We start from the raw sequence: 16,318 nt of genomic DNA on the forward strand, positions 1-16,318 counted from the left end.
TGGACAAAACCCAATAATCTCTCGTTGTTAGAGTCCCCTAAACCATCAAAATTACATAATCTCTCAATACCAAACCCACAATTTTCAAAATTTAAGAGGAGAAGGCTGGGTGAAAAAAAACTCAATTTACTTACCACTTTGTTTGGATGGTTTTGAAGAGCTCGACACAGTGGTCGCGTAGTCACAAACGGTGTAGCGGTCGAAACTTCGAATTGAGAGATATGTGGAATTAAATTGTGACAAGGGTTAGGGTTCTTGTTTGTGCTTCTCCCCCCAATTCCCAGTGTGTTTTCCTTATGTTTGAAGGAGGGAAAGCCGAGTTGTTGGTTTTATATGCTGGGCCTTGGGCCCGATCCAAACGGTTTGGCCCGTCGGCCCAATGTTGGACCAAAATCTTTAAAATTAGTGTCAAAATTTGCATTTTAATATTTTTACTCATCTAGATTATAAAAATTTAATTTTTTAATTTTTTAAATAATAATTAATTTATTAACTAATTATTTATAAATTCACGGGGTTTACAGTTGTCGAAAAAGCCTTGGAACGAGTTGCATCAGAAGCATCAGCTAGGTACATTCAACTTTTGAAATTATTGAGGTGATGCCTCGGGTAGGTTGTTTTGTCATAGAGATCCATGTCTAGGGTCTTGAAATTTCTAGAAACTTTTGCTCGCATGATCTCTTCAAAAAGGGATCTTTCCCTCCAAGAGGGCTGGTGCACGAAATTGTGATCTCTAATAATGGCATTCAACTTGGTGTGCACGTTTATAACTCAGCACTTTCTTCATAACCTCGCACAACTAACCAGCAAGTGCACTAGGTCGTCCAAGTAATAAACCTTACGTGAGTAAGGGTCGATCCCACGGAGATTGTTGGTGTAAGAACCGCAACTAATCAACCGGTTAATTAAGTGAATTAATTGCCCAAATTAGATTCCGAAAGGTTAAAGAGAGAATTTGAGGATTTAAAGGTGATTTTTGGACTCAGTGGGTCTTTCTGAGTCAGAAAATGTGCTTTCTACGAAAAACCGCGAAAAATTGCGAACCGGCAATTGAACCGGTTGAACCGGTTCAAGTCTGCCTGGTACCGCATGAGAAAAGTGAAAACCATCAAAAACCTTAGAAAAACATTAGAAATGGAAAACTGGGCTTTAATTTTAAAGGTTTGTCCCGAAATTAGGCCAAACGGGCTAAAAATGCTAACGGGTTGGACCGGACCCAAGTTGGGCCCAAGCCCAACATATAAATACACTTAAATGAACCCATTTCAGCCACTTTCACCCTCATGACCTAAACACAACAGCAGCTGAAGTGAAGAGAGAGGTGAGAGCTTTCCACCATTGTTACTATTCACTTCAAACTTCCCAAGCTCATATCTTGAGCTACGGAGCTCCGATTGCCGCACCGTTTGCGGCTACGCGTTCCTTGTGAAGAGCTCTACAAAACCCACCCAAGAAACCCTCAAGGTAATCACGAAATCCTTCCAGTTCTGCTCTTCAAAATTTCGGGTTTTATTAGAGTTTTGGGTTAAATGGGTTTTTGTGATTTTGGATGTTTAGGTTTGCTCTAATCCTTGCTTAGCTTTGGATTTGTGTTGTCAAATCTGTTGGGAAAGGTAAGAGCTCTTAAACCCTTGTGAGATTATGCTTATGTTGAACCCTAGGTTGATTTGTGGTGATTTATATGTATATAGTTTGATTATTGTGGCTTTGGGAGCTTTTGGAACTTATTTGTGCTTGTTGGAGTGGATTTGAAAGCTTGGATTGTGGTTGGAAGCTTGTTGGTGCTCATTTTGAGTTTGGGTGCATAAAGGGAATCGGCCAAGGTATGGTTTCGGTTTCCTCTATGTAGTATATAATATTCATGAACACATAGGCTAGTGACCAATAGGATAGGTTGAACTAAAATGATGGTTGGTATACTAAATATTGATGAATTGATGAATGTTGAGTTGATTGTAATGAATTATAATGATATGATGATGTTGAATGATTGTATGGATTGGGAGTTGGTTCTTATGATGATTGAAGTGTTATGATTTATGAAATGGTGGGTTTGATGGTGATTTTGATCATAAGTATTATATAGTTGATGTTGGAATTGAGAATAATGAAATGAGAAGGAAAATGTGGTGAGGTTGATGTATTATGCTATAACAAAGAATCAATGGATTCTATTCCGACATGATCGAGAACCAACAGATGATTAGCCGTGCTGTGACAGAGCATTTGGACCATTTTCACTGAGAGGAGGGGAAGTAGCCATTGACAATGGTGACACCCAACATACAGCCCTAGTTTTGAGTATTAGAACATGGGATATAAATTAAGGGCTCTAGTACATGATCTTAAGGTAAATTAGAAAACGGAGGTCTAGGTTTCTGGCGTGCTGAGAATGGTTTGACGTTAGGTGAAGTATAATTGGTATATGAGATGAGGAATGATGGATCTATGTATACTGAAAATGCTTTTGAAAACCACTGGAATAATATTTTTACATGATATTTTGAGACGTTATGCGCCTGGCAGGGACGGTGGTTAATCCCACCTGTCGAGGTAGCGGCGGCGGCGTAAGGACGGTGGTTAATCCCGCTTACGTTGAGATGTGAGGTCTGAGGCAAGAATATCCCGCTCGCATCCCTTCGGATCTATAGGGTGAGCAGGCGCCGGTACCTGGACAGTGATCCGGGCACTATATCTCGGGGGTTCCCATATGAGAAATCCGAAGGGCGACGTCTCCATGGAGATGTGTCGGGTTGGCAGTTGAACCGACAATGTGATATCACAGCCAGTAGGGCAGGCATTCATCATATGCATTTCCTATTTGCTTGTATGCTTTGTCTACTTGTAATGGTTTGCTTAATTGAATAACATGCTTACTTGCTATCTGAATTATTTGCCATATATGCTACTACTTGTGCTTTACTTGCTTTGAACATTATCTGTGTTTTCTGCTGGGATTGAGGAGGTTCGGAAGGCGGTGGTGATGGAATCGCATGGAGGATCGGTTGGTGAAGGCTGTGGGACAGCGGTGTTTGGTTAGAATAGAAATTCTGGTGAAGGCTGTGGGACAGCGGTGTTTGGTTAGAATAGAAATTCCTTAAGATAGATAACCTGGTTTATTTAAGTCAAGTTGGTATGTTATGCTTAAATGTTTTATAATGCTTTAAGTTGAATCTTGTGATGGATATGAAGCTTAGGATTGCCTTTGGTGTCCCGGGGTCTTATATCCTATATCACTGGGAACTGTTACCATACTGAGAACCTCCGGTTCTCATACCATATTGTTGTTGTATTTTTCAGATGCAGGTCTCAACCCATCTCGGTGAGTTGCTTTGGTTGGTGACAGGAGCGGAGAATCTTGGGTCATTTTGAGTTCTTTTTGGTTTATTTTGTTTATACATCTCTCATTTTGTATTTTGTTTTGCCTAGAGGCATGTATTTGAGAGAACAAAACTTGTATAAGCTGAGCTTTAGAACTGTCGTAACCTTTGATTGACCTTTGCTTTACGATGCGAGGTAAGGCTTAGGGTAATTAGGGTGTTATATTTAGTGGTATCAGAGTGGTTCATCCTCGTGAGCCTGGGGGATGGACCGATTGTGCTTCATTGCATACTCTGTGTGTCTTTTCTTTGATGCTATTAGGTTATCTATTTGATATATGCATAGCATGCTTGTTTGTGAGTGCCTGTTTGGGTTAATTGAAGCACTAGACTTTTGATATTGAGACTGATCACCTTGATATCTATTGTTTGGTGTGGACAGGAATCCTACATGGCTACTCGCGGGCGAGGTCGAACGCGTACACGAGGAAGTAGGAATGAGCAGCCAGCTGACAATCACGCCGAATTCATGGCGGCGATGGCGAATCTCGCTAACACCATGGAAGCTAATGCTGCTGCGACTCTGCAAGCAGTGCAGAGATTGGGCCAACCGATTGGGAATGGAAACGGAAATGGGAATGGCAAAGGGAATACCAATGATAATGCTGAGGGTAATGGCGATAACACAGGAGGAGTTCCGATGACCTTGGCGACGTTCCTCAAGGTTCATCCGCCAACTTTCCGAGGATCCACAGATCCTATTGAAGCAGACCACTGGTTCCAGGCTATGGAGCGTGCTTTACAGGCGCAGCATGTTCCTCTCAATCAATATGTAGAGTTTGCCGCTTATCAGCTAGCGGGAGAGGCCCAGCCTTGGTGGCAAGCTGAGTGTCGTTTGCTACAGCTTCAGAACACCGACATTCCATGGGAGGTGTTCCAAATGGCTTTCTATAAGAAATACTTTTCTGAATCTGCAAGGGAAGCAAAGGAGATGGAGCTAATGCAGCTGAAGCAAGGTTCCATGTCTGTGGCAGAGTACACCAATAAGTTCGAAGAGCTTTGTAGGTTTTCTCGGGTATGTCAGGGTGACCCGGAGACTTTCGAGAGTTGGAGGTGCATTAAGTACCAAAGGGGCTTGAAGGACAACATTATGACTGCTGTGGCTCCTATGGAGATCCGTGTCTTCTCCGACTTGGTGAACAAAGCAAGGGTAGTGGAGGAGTATGCCAAGACAGTGGCGGCATCTAAGGACACTCATGGAGGGAGCTCTAGTCGTGGACGTGGCAAGTATTTTCATCCTAGAGGACAAAGCTTCAAAAGAGGGGGATATACTTCTCAAGTCCAAGGGGGCTTCAGAAAGAACAATCAGAATCAGTTTCAGTATGCTAAAGGAAGAGGAAATCAGAGTAAGAGTTATCCGGATTTAGCTTGTGATCGTTGTGGACGTTTTCATCCTTATGACTCATGTAAGATTGGTTTAGGTGGTTGCTTCAAGTGTGGGTTACCTGGCCACATTGCGAGGGATTGCCCTCGTGGGAGGAATCAGAATGCGGGCCAGAGTCAGCATCAAGGTCGAGTCTTTGCTGTGAATGCCAAGGATGCTTCCAAGGCGGATCCTTTGATGAAAGGTATATGTCTAATTGGTGATAAATCCTCAGTTGCATTATATGATACTGGAGCTTCGCATTCGTTTATTTCATTTGCTAAAGTTGAGGAATTAGGCTTGAAAGTATCAGAGTTACCTTTTTCTCTACATGTACATACTCCGCATCAAACAATTATGACTAGGTCAGGCTGTAGACAAGTAGGTTTCAAGCTTGAGGGTAGAGACTTTGTACACGATTTGATCTGTTTACCAATGGTGGGGCTGGAGATGATTTTGGGGTTTGATTGGTTGTCGAAGAACCGGATTTTGTTGGATTGCTTTGAACGGACAATTCAGTTTATGCCTGAAGGAGAAAATGGAGCAGTGGTAGCTACAGGGTATTACCTGAACTCTGTAATGGTGCATTATAGTGGGGAGGAGTGTCAGGGTTATATTCTATTGGCTGCCAATGCGTTGGGCGATGCCCAGAACTTAGATCAAATTCCGGTGGTTAGAGATTTTCCAGAAGTGTTCCCGGAAGATATCCCTGAGTTCCCACCTCAAAGGGAAATTGAGTTTGCGATTGAATTGGTGCCGGGAGCCGGACCAGTATCGATTGCACCGTATAGAATGGCTCCTATAGAGCTGGCAGAGCTAAAGACTCAGTTGGAAGAGCTTTTGAATAAGAGGTTCATTCGACCAAGTGTATCACCGTGGGGAGCGCCAGTTTTATTGGTGAAGAAGAAAGATGGAGGGATGCGTTTGTGTGTGGATTACCGATAGTTAAATAAAGTGACAGTGAAGAACAAGTACCCGCTGCCAAGGATAGATGACTTGATGGATCAATTGCAAGGAGCTGGAGTGTTTTCCAAGATTGATTTGAGATCCGGTTACGACCAGATAAGAGTGAAGGAAGATGATATCCCTAAGACTGCATTTAGGACACGCTATGGACACTACGAGTTTGCGGTAATGTCTTTTGGGTTAACGAATGCACCTGCTGTTTTCATGGATTACATGAACAGAGTATTTCGTCCCTTTTTCGACAAATTCGTGGTGGTTTTCATAGATGACATCTTAGTTTACTCTAAGACGGTAAAGGAGCATGAAGAACACTTGAGGATTGTACTGCAAATCTTAAAGGAGCGAAAGTTGTACGCTAAGTTGTCAAAGTGCGAGTTCTGGAAGGAGGAAGTAAAGTTCTTAGGCCACGTGGTGAGTAAGGGAGGGATAGCTGTAGATCCTTCTAAAGTAGAAGCAGTGATGGAATGGGAAAGACCGACGACTGTGACGGAAGTCAGAAGCTTTTTGGGTTTAGCCGGATATTACCGGAGATTTATCGAAGGATTTCATCGGATTGCGCTACCAATAACAAAGTTGACAAGGAAAGAAGTGCCATTCGTATGGACGTCGGAGTGTGAAGAAAGTTTTCAAACGTTAAAGCAGAGATTAACTTCAGCACCTGTTCTAATCCTACTGGAACCGCGTGAACCGTTTGAGGTATATTGTGATGCTTCTTTGAAGGGTTTGGGTTGCGTGTTGATGCAACACCGGAATGTGGTGGCTTACGCATCGCGATTGTGTTTGCATGAGGTGAATTACCCCACTCATGACTTGGAATTAGCGGCGATTGTGTTTGCATTGAGGATTTGGAGACACCACTTATACGGAGTAAGGTTTAGCGTCTTTTCTGATCATAAGAGTCTCAAGTACATCTTTGATCAGAAAGAGCTAAATATGCGCCAGAGAAGGTGGATGGAGTTTCTTAAAGATTATGATTTCGAGTTGAGTTATCACCCTGGAAAGGCGAACGTGGTAGCAGACGCTTTGAGTCGGAAATCTTTAACAATTGCTTGGATGAGAATCAAGGAAGAAGAACTAGTGGATAAGTTTGTAGATCTTAAGCTGGATATTAGTGAAGTTGCCGGAAGAGCTTGTTTGAATCAGTTACAGATTTCAAGCACGTTTAAATCAAAAATACAAAGGGCTCAGCAAGATGAGTAGAAGTTTCAGCAATTGTTTCAACCAGTTGGTGATAAGAGACACGAAGAATTCACTAAGGATGATGAAGGGTTATGGAGATATAAGGGAAGGATTTGCATACCAGTTGTTGGGAGTTTGAGGCAAGACTTGCTGTTGGAGGCTCACAACAGTGGGTTTTCTATTCATCCCGGGAGCACGAAGATGTATTATGACTTGAAGAAGATGTTCTGGTGGCCGGAGATGAAGGGTGATGTAGCTACAGTGGTATCCAAATGTTTGACCTGCCAGAAAGTGAAGATAGAACATCAAAAACCGTCAGGAATGCTACAACCACTTGAGATTCCTCAGTGGAAGTGGGAAGGAATTGCTATGGATTTTGTTACCGGTTTACCGAGGACTAGGTCGGGGTTTGATGCGATTTGGGTGATCATAGATCGCTTAACCAAATCCGCTCATTTTCTGCCTATCCGACTAAACTGTTCTATGGAGGAATTGGCAAGATTATACATCAAAGAGATAGTGAGGTTGCATGGTGTGCCGTCAAGCATAGTATCGGACCATGATCCCCGATTCACATCAAGGTTTTGGGGAGCTTTCCAAAGAGCTTTCGGTACGAAGCTATGTCTTAGTACGGCGTATCATCCACAAACAGATGGACAATCGGAAAGGACTATTCAAACGTTGGAAGATATGCTGAGAGCATGTGTGTTGGATCAACCCGGGAGTTGGGATCGTTACATGCCATTGGTGGAGTTCGCATATAACAACAGCTTTCATGCAAGCATTGGGATGGCTCCGTATGAGGCTTTGTATGAACGAAAGTGTCAGTCTCCACTTTGTTGGTATGAATTTGGAGAAGTAAGTGTTTTGGGTCCAGATTTGATAGCAGAGACTACTGAGAACATTAAGAAGATTCGTGCAAGGATTTTAACTGCCCAAAGTCGACAGAAGAGTTATGCGGATCAGAGAAGGAAACCCTTAGAGTTTGAAGTGGGAGAACATGTATTCCTTAGGGTTACACCGACAACTGGGATTGGAAGAGCAATCAAGACCAAGAAGTTGAACCCAAGATATATAGGACCGTTTGAGGTTTTGAAGAGATTCGGGCCGGTGGCATATCAAGTAGCTTTGCCACCTCATCTGTCTAACTTGCATGATGTATTCCACGTGTCACAACTCCGTAAATACACGTCGGATGCGGCTCATGTGTTGGAGCCTGAATCGGTCAAGTTGAAATAGAACTTGATTCTCCAAGTGACACCAGTGAGGATCGATGACACTAGTATAAAGAAGCTGCGAGGAAAGGATGTCCCATTGGTTAAAGTTGCTTGGGAGCGAGCAGGAGTAGAAGAGCACACTTGGGAATTGGAGTCTGAGATGCGAAAAGATTATCCCGAGCTTTTCTCAGGTAATTCAAATTTTGAGGGCAAAATTTCTTATTTGGTGGGGAGAATGTAAGAACCGCAACTAATCAACCGGTTAATTAAGTGAATTAATTGCCCAAATTAGATTCCAAAAGGTTAGAGAGAGAATTTGAGGATTTAAAGGTGATTTTTGGACTCAGTGGGTCTTTCTGAGTCAGAAAATGTGCTTTCTACGAAAAATCGTGAAAAATTGCGAACCGGCAATTGAACCGGTTGAACCGGTTCAAGTCTGCCTGGTACCGCACGAGAAAAGTGAAAACCATCAAAAACCTTAGAAAAACATTAGAAATGGAAAACTGGGCTTTAATTTTAAAGGTTTGTCCCGAAATTAGGCCAAACGGGCTAAAAACGCTAACGGGTTGGACCGGACCCAAGTGCTAAAAACGCTAACGGGTTGGACCGGGCCCAAGTTGGGCCCAAGCCCAACATATATATACACTTAAATGAACCCATTTCAGCCACTTTCACCCTCATAACCTAAACACAACAGCAGCTGAAGTGAGGAGAGAGGTGAGAGCTTTCCACCATTGTTACTATTCACTTCAAACTTCCCAAGCTCATATCTTGAGCTACGGAGCTCCGATCGCCGCACCGTTTGCGGCTACGCGTTCCTTGTGAAGAGATCTACAAAACCCACCCAAGAAACCCTCAAGGTAATCACGAAATCCTTCCAGTTATGCTCTTCAAAATTTCGGGTTTTATTAGAGTTTTGGGTTAAATGGGTTTTTGTGATTTTGGATGTTTAGGTTTGCTCTAATCCTTGCTTAGCTTTGGATTTGTGTTGTCAAATCTGTTGGGAAAGGTAAGAGCTCTTAAACCCTTGTGAGATTATGCTTATGTTGAACCCTAGGTTGATTTGTGGTGATTTATATGTATATAGTTTGATTATTGTGGCTTTGGGAGCTTTTGGAACTTATTTGTGCTTGTTGGAGTGGATTTGAAAGCTTGGATTGTGGTTGGAAGCTTGTTGGTGCTCATTTTGAGTTTGGGTGCATAAAGGGAATCGGCCAAGGTATGGTTTCGGTTTCCTCTATGTAGTATATAATATTCATGGACACATAGGCTAGTGACCAATAGGATAGGTTGAACTAAAATGATGGTTGGTATACTAAATATTGATGAATTGATGAATGTTGAGTTGATTGTGATGAATTATAATGATATGATGATGTTGAATGATTGTATGGATTGGGAGTTGGTTCTTATAATGATTGTAGTGTTATGATTTATGAAATGGTGGGTTTGATGGTGATTTTGATCATAAGTGTTATATAGTTGATGTTGGAATTGAGAATAATGAAATGAGAAGAAAAATGTGGTGAGGTTGATGTATTATGCTATAACAAAGAATCAATGGATTCTATTCCGACATGATCGAGAACCAACAGATGATTAGCCGTGCTGTGACAGAGCATTTGGACCATTTTCACTGAGAGGAGGGGAAGTAGCCATTGACAATGGTGACACCCAACATACAGCTTGCCATGGAAGGAGCCTTGCATGTGGGAAGAGGAGTACAAGAGAAAAGCTGAAATTCAGATAACAAAGCATCTCCAAAACTCCAACATATTCTCCATTATTGCACAATAAGTATTTATTTTATTCCCTTTTTCCTTTTTCCATTGAACTTGAAAAACATTGTTGTTGGCATCCTGACTAAGAATAATAAGATAAACATAGCTTACTTCAAACCAACAATCTCCGTGGGATTCAACCCTTACTCACGTAAGGTATTACTTGGACGACCCAGTGCACTTGCTGGTTAGTTGTGCGGAATTACATAGTGTGAAGTAATTTTCGTTCACCAAGTTTTTGGCGCCATTGCCGGGGATTGTTTGAGTTTGAACAACTGACGGTGAATCTTGTTGCTTAGATTAGGAAGAATTTATCTTTTTTACTAGAATTGCATCTTTTATTATCCCTTTTAAAAAGTTTTTCAAAAATATTATTTTTCTTTAATTGAATTTTCATTTTTTATTTTTTATTATTGAGTTTAGTGTCATGTTCTAAGTTTGGGGTCAATTGCATGCTTTTCTTTGTCTCTCAATTTTTCGAATTGCATGTTCTTGTTTTTCCTTGATCTTCAAATTGTTCTTGTTAATTTTTCTTGTTTGATCTTTGGTTTGTCTTGTTCTGTGTGTTTTCGTGTTTTTCTTGTGCATTTTTCAAAATTTTAATTTTCAAAAATAATAATAATAATAATATATTTTTATACCTCTTTAAAACACGTTACATTTATAAATCAATTGGCTAGAGCGTTGGTTTATGTTCTTGGTAATTGGGCATCTTCTTTTTAAAACTTTTTAAAAAATAATTTTTTTCTTTGATTGAATCTTGTGCCAAACTTTAAGTTTGGTGTTCTCTTGTTAATTTCCTTTAATTTTTTAAAATTTAATTTGGTTTTCAAAGAAAAATTTCTTAAGTTTGGTGTTCTTTCTTTTGTTCTTGTTGTTCTTGTGAGTCTTCAAAGTGTTCTTGAGTCCTCTTGGTGTTTTGATCTTAAAATTTTTAAGTTTGGTGTTCCTTGGTGTTTTTCCTCCAAAATTTTCGAAAACAAGGAGCATTAGATCTAAAAATTTTAAGTCTTTTGTCTTTTGTGTGTTTTTCTCTTTCATCATAAAATTCAAAAATCAAAAAAATATGTTTTCTAACTATCTTTAAGCAATATTTTCAATTTTTTTTTAAAAAATTCAGATTTCAATTTCAAAATTTTTCAAATCTTATCCTTTTAAGATTTTTTTTAAAAAAATATATCTTTTTCGAAAATATCCTAACCACTTTCTCTCTCCTCACTTTTTCGAAAATCTTCATAAAATATTTTTTTCTTTTATTTTATTTTATTTTTATTTTTATTTATTTTTATTTTTCTTGTCGTCTTTATTTTATTTTATGTTGTTATTATTATTTCAAAATTTTTATATATAATAAAATAAATTCACATCATCTCCCCTTTCTCCATCATGGACTTAAGTGGAAATGAAGAGTCCAGAAGGACTCTGTGGTCATATGCTAACCCCACTACTGCTTCATATGGGAGTAGTATATGTATACCCTCCATTAGAGTTAGTAGTTTTGAGTTGAATCCTCAGCTCATTATCATAGTGCAGCAAAGTTGCTAGTATTCCGGTCTTCCACAGGAAGAACCTACAGAGTTTCTGGCATAATTTTACAAATTGCTGACACAGTACATGATAAAGAAGTAGATCAGGATGTCTACATATTATTACTATTTCCATTTGCTGTAAAAGACCAAGCTAAAAGGTGGTTAAATAACCAACCTAAAGCTAGCATAAAGACATGGAAACAACTGTCAGAAAAATTCCTGAATCAATACTTCCCTCCAAAATGGATGACACAGTTAAGGCTGAGCATCCAAGGCTTTAAACAAGGAGATAATGAATCCCTTTATGATGCCTGGGAGAGATACAGAGAGATGCTAAGAAAATGTCCCTCCGAAATATTTTCAGAGTGGGTGCAGTTAGACATCTTCTATTATGGGCTTACAGAGAGAGCTCAGATTTCTCTAAACCACTCAGCTGGTGGATCTATACACATGAGAAAGACAATAGAAGAAGCTCAAGAGCTTATTGATACAGTTGCCAGAAATCAGTATCTGTACCTAAGCAGTGAACTTTCCATCAATGAAGAGGCTAACACAGTAACTACTGAACTTAGTCCTACAGAACAAGTTACTAAATTCAATCAGCAACTGGATTTTCTAACAAAATAGCTAGCCGAATTCAAGGAGATACTACAAGAAACAAGAATGGCTAATATGAATATGGAAGTGCAGTTGAAGCAAACAGAACAGCAGTTATCAAAACAAATAACAGAAGAATGCCAAGCAGTTCAATTAAGAAGTGGAAAAACATTAAATACCTCACTTCAAGGCAGCAGGAAGCCAAGAGATGAACAGACTGCTACCCAAAATCCCTTTGAGGACAGTCAGAGTCCAGAGAGGAATAACTCTGGCGCTCAAACGCCAGATAATGGGTGGAAAGCTGGCGTTGAACGCCCAACTCATGCTTAGTCCTGGCGTTCAATGCCAGAAACAAGCAAGGAACTGGCGTTGAACGCCCAAAGGAAGCTCAATTCTGGCGTTCAGATGCCAGAAACAGGTAAGGAGTTGGCGTCTAACGCCACTCCAGCTTCCACCCCTGGCATTCAAACGCCAGTGGCAGATCAGACACATACAAGTGCTGATAGCAACCCCTCTAAAAAGGCTTCTCAACCCACATCTGTAGGCAATAAACCAACAACAACTAAGGTTGAGAAATATAAAGCCAAAATGCCTTATCCTCAGAAACTCCGCCAAGCAAAACAGGATAAGCAATTTGCCCGATTTGCAGACTATCTCAGGACTCTTGAAATAAATATTCTATTTGCAGAGGCACTTGAGCAAATACCCTCTTATGCTAAATTCATGAAAGATATCTTAAGTCATAAGAAGGATTGGAGGGAAACTGAAAGATTTTACCTCACTGAAGAATGCAGTGCAGTCATTCTGAAAAGCTTACCTGAGAAGCTTAAAGATCCCGGAAGTTTTACGATACCATGCACATTAGAGGGTACTTGTACCAAGCAAGCTTTATGTGATCTTGGGGCAAGTATCAACCTAATACCTGCATCTACTATCAGAAAGCTTGGTTTGGCTGAAGAAGTCAAACCAACCCGGATATGTCTCCAACTTGCTGATGGCTCCATTAAATACCCATCAGGCGTGATTAAAGACATGGTTGTCAAGGTTAGGCCATTTGCATTTTCCACTGACTTTGTGGTGCTGGAAATGGAGGAGCACAAGAGTGCAACTCTCATTCTAGGAAGACCTTTCCTAGCAACTGGATGAACCCTCATTAACGTCCAAAAAGGGGAATTAACCCTGAGAGTCAATGAGGATGAGTTTAAGTTGAATGTTGTCAAAGCTATGCAGCATCCAGACACCTCGGACGACTGCATGAGCATTCATATTATTGACTCTCTGGTGGAAGAGGTCAATATGACTGAGAGTCTCAAATAAGAGCTAGAGGATATCTTTAAAGATGCTCAGCCTGATCTGGAGGAGCCAGAGAGAATAATAGAACCTCTGAAAATCCCTCAGGAAGAGGAGAAACCTCCTAAACCCGAGCTCTAACCATTACCACCATCCCTGAAATACGCATTTCTGGGAGAAGGTGACACTTTTCCTATAATCATAAGCTTGACTTTAGAGCCACAGGAAGAGGAAGCACTAATTCAAGTGATAAGAACACACAAGATAGCTCTTGGGTGGTCCATCAGTGATCTTAAAGGCATTAGCCCAGCCAGATGCATGCACAATATCCTATTGGAGGATGATGCTAAGCCAGTGGTTCAACCGCAGAGGCGGCTGAATCCAGCCATGAAGGAGGTGGTGCAGAAGGAGGTCACTAAATTACTAGAGGCTGGAATTATTTATCCCATTTCTAATAGCCCCTGGGTTAGCCCTGTCCAAGTCGTCCCAAAGAAGGGTGGCATGACAGTGGTTCATAATGAAAAAAATAAACTGGTTCCTACAAGAACAGTTAAAGGGTGGCATATGTGTATTGATTACAGAAGGCTCAATACAACTACCAGAAAGGATCATTTTCCTTTACCATTCATAGACCAGATGCTAGAAAGACTAGCAGGTCATGAATACTACTGCTTCCTGGATGGATATTTAGGTTATAATCAAATTGCAGTAGATCCCCAGGATCAAGAGAAAACAGCATTCACATGTCCATCCAGAGTATTTGCATACAGAAGGATGCCATTTGGTCTGTGCAATGCACCTGCAACCTTTCAAAGGTGCATGCTCTCTATTTTCTCTGATATGGTGGAAAATTTTCTGGAAGTCTTCGTGGATGACTTTTCAGTATTTGGAGACTCATTTAGCTCCTGTCTTGACCATCTAGCACTTGTTCTAAAGAGGTGCCAAGAGACTAACCTGGTTTTAAACTGGGAGAAATGTCACTTTATGGTGACTGAAGAAATTGTCCTTGGGCACAAAATTTCGAACAAGGGAGTAGAGGTAGATCAAGCTAAGGTAGAGGTAATTGAAAAATTACCACCACCTGCCAATGTTAAGGCAATCAGAAGCTTTCTGGGGCATGTAGGATTCTATAGGAGGTTTATAAAAGATTTTTCAAAAATTGCAAAACCTCTAAGTAATCTGCTAGCTGCTGACACGCCATTTATCTTTGATAAGGAGTGTCTACAGGCATTTGAGACTCTGAAAGCTAAGCTGGTCACAGCACCAGTCATCTCTGCACCAGACTGGACATTACCATTTGAATTAATGTGTGATGCCAGTGATCATGCCATTGGTGCATTGTTGGGACAGAGGCATGACAAGCTTCTGCACGTCATTTATTATGCTAGCCGTGTTCTAAATGATGTGCAGAAGAACTACACAACCACAGAAAAAGAATTGCTTGCAGTGGTTTATGCCATTGACAAGTTCAGATCCTATTTAGTAGGATCAAAAGTGATTGTGTACACTGACCATGCTGCTCTTAAATACCTACTCACAAAGTAGGATTCAAAACCCAGGCTCATAAGATGGGTGTTGCTTCTGCAAGAGTTTGACATAGAAATAAGAGACAGAAAAGGGACAGAGAACCAAGTAGCAGATCATCTGTCCCGAGTAGAACCAATAGAAAGGACGTCCCTCCCTCTTACTGAGATCTCTGAAACCTTTCCGGATGAGCAACTTTTTGCCATTAAGGAAGCACCATGGTTTGTAGAACTTCATGATAGTGACTATGACAAAAATTCCATTGTTAATGGGCAAGGAGTCAAGCATTGCTCAAAACTGAGACTTGATTAAAGCTCAGTAATAGTCCAACTAAAGACAATAAAGAAGCGCTTGTTGGGAGGCAACCCAGTCATGAGTTTATTTTATTTGTAATTTTAATTTTAAATTAGATAATACATTTCAGTGAATGATACAGAGTTACAGAAGGCTTCAGAGGATAAAACAGCAAAAAGAAGCTCACTTGTGAGAAAAAGCCAGTAAGAGCTATTTTGGGTGTTGAACGCCCAAAAGAAGCATCTACTGGGCATTCAACGCCAGTAGAGATAGCCATCTGGGCGTTAAACGCCAGAAAAAAGCATCTTCTGGGCGTTAAACGCCAGAAAGAAGCACCTTCAGGCCGTTTAACGCCAGATTTACAGCGTCCTGGGCGTTCAAAAAACACCCAGTGACAAAGGAGTTTCTGGCATTCAACGCCAGCTAGAAGCAATAGCTGGGCGTTGAACGCCCAGGAGAAGCTATATATGGGCGTTAAACGCCCAAAACATGCAGTGTTTGGGCGTTTAACGCCAGGATGGTGGGGAGGAGGTAAATTCGTTTTTACTTCACAATTTTTTTAAATTTTTTACGTTTCAAATCATGATTTCTTGCATAAACATGTTACAAACTCTCATCCTTTAATTCCAAAAATTTTAATCCTAATTTTTAAAATCCCTTTTTCAAAAATATCAAATGTATCTTAATCCATAAACACAAATCTTTTTCCAATCCAATCCAACTCTTTTTCAAATCTTTTTCAAGTCATCATATCTTTTGAATTTCGAAATTGCCTCTCCCTCTATTCCTCTCCTTTCCTTTCTTTTGCTTGAGGACAAGCAAACCTCTAAGTTTGGTGTGATTTGCCATGATCACTGAGCTAAAACTCATCAAGATCATGGCACCTAAGGGAACAAGAAGAGCAAGGATGTGACTTGAAAGAACTGAAGTGTCAGAAATTATCTCTTGAAGGATCAAGCACCCCACAGACTAGAGGAACACCCGCTTCCCAAAATAAAGGTTGTTGAGTCCTAATCTTTGCCTTAACTCTGTGATAACTGTTCTTATTATAAATTTACCTTATAAGTTATATATTAGTAGTAGTAATTAGTATCTCTATTTTGATTTTATCTCCAATTAAGCTATAATTTATTTTTCTCATCATCATCAAACATGAATAAAATAGTAGATTTTTAGAATAAAGAGGCAATATTTTTTT

General features: G+C 40.4%; 1 protein-coding gene and 2 long non-coding RNA genes across 3 annotated transcripts; all 3 read left to right on the plus strand.

Moving 5' to 3' along the window:
• The first annotated feature begins 1,293 nt into the window (after positions 1-1,293).
• LOC107458914 (uncharacterized) lies at positions 1,294-3,363 on the plus strand. Its single transcript, XR_001586177.3, has 4 exons — positions 1,294-1,464; positions 1,558-1,613; positions 1,692-1,823; positions 3,301-3,363. It is a non-coding gene; the product is annotated as an uncharacterized LOC107458914 (long non-coding RNA).
• Positions 3,364-3,849: 486 nt separating this feature from the next.
• Positions 3,850-4,568, plus strand: LOC127740550 (uncharacterized). Its single transcript, XM_052251588.1, has 2 exons — positions 3,850-4,381; positions 4,495-4,568. Exons 1-2 carry the CDS (start codon positions 3,850-3,852, stop codon positions 4,566-4,568), a joined length of 606 nt encoding a protein of 201 aa, XP_052107548.1.
• A 4,222-nt stretch (positions 4,569-8,790) lies between these two features.
• Positions 8,791-9,547, plus strand: LOC110273766 (uncharacterized). The gene is made up of 3 exons (XR_002365194.2): positions 8,791-8,965; positions 9,059-9,114; positions 9,193-9,547. It is a non-coding gene; the product is annotated as an uncharacterized LOC110273766 (long non-coding RNA).
• The last annotated feature ends 6,771 nt before the right edge of the window (positions 9,548-16,318 follow it).

Source organism: Arachis duranensis, chromosome 7 (assembly GCF_000817695.3).
Source record: "Arachis duranensis cultivar V14167 chromosome 7, aradu.V14167.gnm2.J7QH, whole genome shotgun sequence".
Lineage (NCBI taxonomy): Eukaryota > Viridiplantae > Streptophyta > Magnoliopsida > Fabales > Fabaceae > Arachis > Arachis duranensis.